Source organism: Frankliniella occidentalis, unplaced genomic scaffold, assembly GCF_000697945.3.
Source record: "Frankliniella occidentalis isolate FOCC.00 unplaced genomic scaffold, Focc_3.1 Scaffold231, whole genome shotgun sequence".
NCBI classification, from domain to species: domain Eukaryota; kingdom Metazoa; phylum Arthropoda; class Insecta; order Thysanoptera; family Thripidae; genus Frankliniella; species Frankliniella occidentalis.
The window spans coordinates 184,400-188,714 of NW_026267357.1; the positions used below are offsets into that span (position 1 = coordinate 184,400).

The 4,315-nt window shown below is 41.4% G+C and overlaps 1 protein-coding gene across 5 annotated transcripts in view; it reads left to right on the top strand.

Annotated features, from left to right (window-relative positions):
* Positions 1-4,024, top strand: part of LOC113214433 (very low-density lipoprotein receptor) — a 29,701-nt gene extending 25,677 nt beyond the window's left edge. For all 5 annotated transcript variants that reach the window (XM_052272924.1, XM_052272926.1, XM_052272927.1 and 2 more), the window contains one exon: positions 3,743-4,024. In XM_052272924.1, the coding sequence (XP_052128884.1) occupies positions 3,743-3,937 (195 nt within the window). In that variant the 3' untranslated portion in view covers positions 3,938-4,024. The remainder of the gene's footprint in view (positions 1-3,742) is intronic.
* The last annotated feature ends 291 nt before the right edge of the window (positions 4,025-4,315 follow it).

Below are 4,315 nucleotides of genomic sequence, written 5' to 3' on the forward strand. Positions count from 1 at the left end.
ATACTGCAGGACAGCTAAATATATGCTAGGCGCACATTGTCTAGCTTTGGGACGGGTTTAGTGGATACTGGCAAAAGAAAAATATTTAATGCAATAACTATTATTTTTTTGAGCATAACGTCATAAGTATACTTGTTCCACTAAGATTTCAATTGATAATATGGTAAAGTGGCGTAACTTGACTTACGACATCTGATACTGCAAAGTTTCTCCAGCCAAGTGGCGTAAGTGGACTTGCGCCCTTTTTGCTTTAAAATGAACCTCTAATTTGGAGTTAGAGCTAGACCGGCTGAATACGAATACGTTAAAAAGTCACTTTGTGACATAAGTGGACTTACGACAGTCTTCCCATTCGCCACAGAGTTGTGGTGCGGGGAGGACTGGCAGAACAAGAGCGGGCCGTTTTTCATGCTTCCACGAACAGAGCTAACCTGAGTTTCTCAGCGAACGCGCCATTTACGTTCCGCAGCACTTCACGACTATTTGATATGGTTCTAAAATCGTTTTAAGTCACCTAGATACTAAAATGCATTTACATTATTTGGTGCAATGCTGAAAACCTCAGAAGACTTCAAAAAGTAGGTGACAAGAGCAGTTTCAAAGGTCAAAATGAAAACTCCGGTATGTTTCCTAATTCCTGAGTTTATTCGGACTTTGCCAATTTCCGGACACATTCAGGGAGTATTCGTCCAAGCGCCTTTTATTTCTGAAGTAACATATCCAGGGATCTCTAAGAATGGATTTTGATCTGAAAATACTCCACTGTATTTCGTCAGAAGACGGCCTAAGTCGTTCTTAACTTTATCAAAAAGTAACGCCGAATCTGACGTCGAACTGGGTAGATATAGTGTATAATAATTCTACGTCCACAGCACTGCTTTAGGAAACAAAAATGTTCCCCACACCTTCCCCCACATCGTAAAAAGTTTTGTGGGAAATTGTTTTTGATGGGAACAACAATTTACTAGAAAATTTTGCACCCGGAACAATTTGGAAAATTAAAAATCCAAACATTTTGGAAACACAATTTTCGAATCTTTTCTCAAAAATTCAAAACTGTTTTTGAAAACGTCTTGCTTCTGAAATTTCCTTAAGTTTTGAAAGTCGCGTTTCAAAGTCAACCCTCCCTACGCACAAGTGGCTTTCTTTCTGAGCGTGGCAACAAACAGCCATCTTTTGCGGCTTGGCAAACAAACGGCTAGCTGCATATCTTTGAGGTTAGGGTTGTCCACGTTTATATCGAATAACTCCCGACGCGAGAGCCATAACATTACCCAGCAAGAAGTTTCCTGCTTTGACAACCGCAAAGAATAATTGGTTCAACGCGCATAGTTACATAACCTCTACTGTGAGATATTCGCACCCACAGTAGACCGTCCTAAAAAAATGCTGTTTTTAAAAAGTGCTCGGGACACATTGCCGCAGTAAACGGACTGACTAGTAGATACTAAAACGATTTTTTTCCGATTTTTTGAGTTGAATTTAGAGGTCGCGCATGAATTTTTAACGTTTTTAAACTCAAAAACTGCGATTTTGCCGGAATTAACGAGTTGCAGCCTCCCCTGGACGCTCCCTCATTCTGATGGCGCACACTGTTCCCCTCTATCCCTCTCTTGCCCCTATCACTTTGCGGGGTGTCTTAACAGCCTTTGACCCCTGTAAAATTACACCCCAAGAGAAGAAAGTAAAGTCCGAAACGGTGGTTCAGAGCCATACACAGTTGAAAAAAGTTGTCAAATTATCGTACTCTCTGTGATGACTAGCTTGTTAAAAAAACACTACCATTCGTTTTCATTGGCATGGGACAAAGTTCCTTCTATTTTGACCGTAGTGGTCCATAACAACGATTCCTACTTTTCACCATGTTGTAATATTACAACAAAACCGTTGGAATATTTGATAGTAGCAAGATATACCGTTACAGAACGAACAAGTTTGTGTTATTAAAAACTTATGGTGCTGGTAGACGTAAATGACCACTGTTTTGAAATTAAAAATTGTTTCAGAAAATTTTGTGAATGTTGTTGGATTAAAACATGTTTTGTTTTTTATCAACATTTGTTGCTATCAAACTTTGCATCAAATGTGTTCTAAATTTACAACAACTTTTTAACAGTTTACCACTACTGCTGCGGGCAATAACAGTACAGTTAGAATGTACAGGTTAGTTTATTCCTCATCAACTATTTTAAATGACACAGGTTTAAAAGCAAAAGTAACAAAAAATTGCCATAAAATATGTGAAAATCCTACAAACAGCCGTTTGGCCGATAGAGCGCGTAGCGCCGACTCCGACGGCAAGAATTCAACATTACTCTATTGTTTTGGTGTAATGTTCGTTGCTATTTAAGGTACTCCTCACGGACGCAATTTGAGTTATTATTAATCCCTTTTGGGCTATAAAAATGAATTAAGCATGCGGTTCGGACCCCCGCAAAGTGATAGGGGCGAGAGAGGGATAGAGGGAAACAGTATGCACAATCAGAACAGTGTGGGAGCGTCCAGAGGAAGCAGCAACTCGCCAATTTCCGCAAAATCGCAGTTTTTGTGTTAAAAAACGTTGAAAATTCATGCGCGACCTCTAAATTCAACTCAAAAAATCGGAAAAAAAAATCATTTAAGTATCTACTAGTCAGTCCGTTTACTGCGGCAATGTGTCCCGAGCACTTTTTGAAAACAGCATTTTTTTGGGACGGTCTAACCCACAGTCCCGAGGTGGGAAAAGCAGTTAGTCGTTTGTCTGCCAAGCTCAGAAAGATAGCCGTTTGTCTACCACGCCCAAAAAGATAGCAGCTGGTACGTGCGGAGTGTCGAAGTATTCTAACAGAATTTAGTTGGAAAAATTCTGACTTTTGGCTACAGTGTACTGAAACGTACCTACCTTAAGTACATGATTGTGAGACTACAGCGTCTGAAGGGCATAAGTGACATTTTCAACGCCATCGTGTTAAATATCCGCCACTGTGGGAACGAATCAATTGCTTCCCGTTTTGAAAACGACCCTTGAGTACCTACCTACCAGGTAGATGTACGCCAGACCACGTCTCGGGGAACAGGCTTCGCGATATAACACGAAACCAGCGAAACCTCGTTACGCTGCGACGCGCCTGATAGGTCTGCGGCCTGCGGCGCTGACACCCAAGTCGGGCAACAGCTAGAGTCCTTAATAAGCCTTCGGCCCCAAAAATCACAAAATTGGCCCTTTTATGGTTTGAACTTTGGCGAGTTTCCCTTAAGATACCATAGAGACATATTTAAAAATTCGCAATATTTTCCAAATACTGCTGAGATATCCCGATAGCACCGATTAAAATCGCATGAGACGCAATACGAGAGGCAAGTTTCAGTATTGATTGAACGTGGCCACAATTTGGTCTTTTGAGGGCGTTCTAGAATAACGTGATACTATCACCACTTTGCACATATCTTATTTTGAGTTCGAGTTAAATAAAACCATTGAGACCCAAGAAAATAACAAATTTCACAAAAAACCAATTAAGGAACTCACAATAAAGCATTCCTGTAAAGCTTAACACGCTGAAAAATGCAAGGAAGGAGAAAACGGAAATCACTATGCTTGTACATGGGACTTCCGTTTTCTTCTCTCCTGCATTCTTCTGCATTTCAGCTTCACCAGAATGCTTCATTAGCCCGTTGACTGACAATCACCCATACGTCCACGTGAGAGTCCAAATCTACTTGGATTGGTTGTTACACACATTTGTTGTCGGTTACGTTGCAGTCTTCATGGCCGCCCCTACCAGCACCGTCTACTTGCGACCCAAGATACGCATACCTCCTCATTCCTGAGCCAGGCCGCTGTGATGGGTACCGGATATGCCTCTCAGGGCGCTCGAGTGGGGCTACCTGCCCGCCCCCGCTGCTATTTAGCTACCATCTGCAGGACTGTGCCCTGCCAAACTACGTGGACTGCTAACAGCACAATAAGAAAAAGACCTGTGGCATTCCACGAAGTACTTGTTGTAATGTTAATGAGACGATTAAAAGGATAAGAGAACTGTCAGCTGTGGAGTGAGACGGCCGAGTGAGGGGGGTGTGTCACTGCGAACAGTCGCTGTGCACCTTCCAAAGAAACCATATTGGCTGAGCCGTGGTGGCTCATTTTCTCCAACAATTTCTTAAAATTCCACTAATATAGGAAAAGAAAATAACTCTAATGCAAAGTAGAAGGGGGACAAATCCCCAATGATTAATTCAAACAACAAGTGAGGCAATACAAAACTAAAAGTACATTTAAATACGAGTAAAAAAAAGCAATACAACCAAGTCTTGAATGATCAGTTATTCAGGCAAA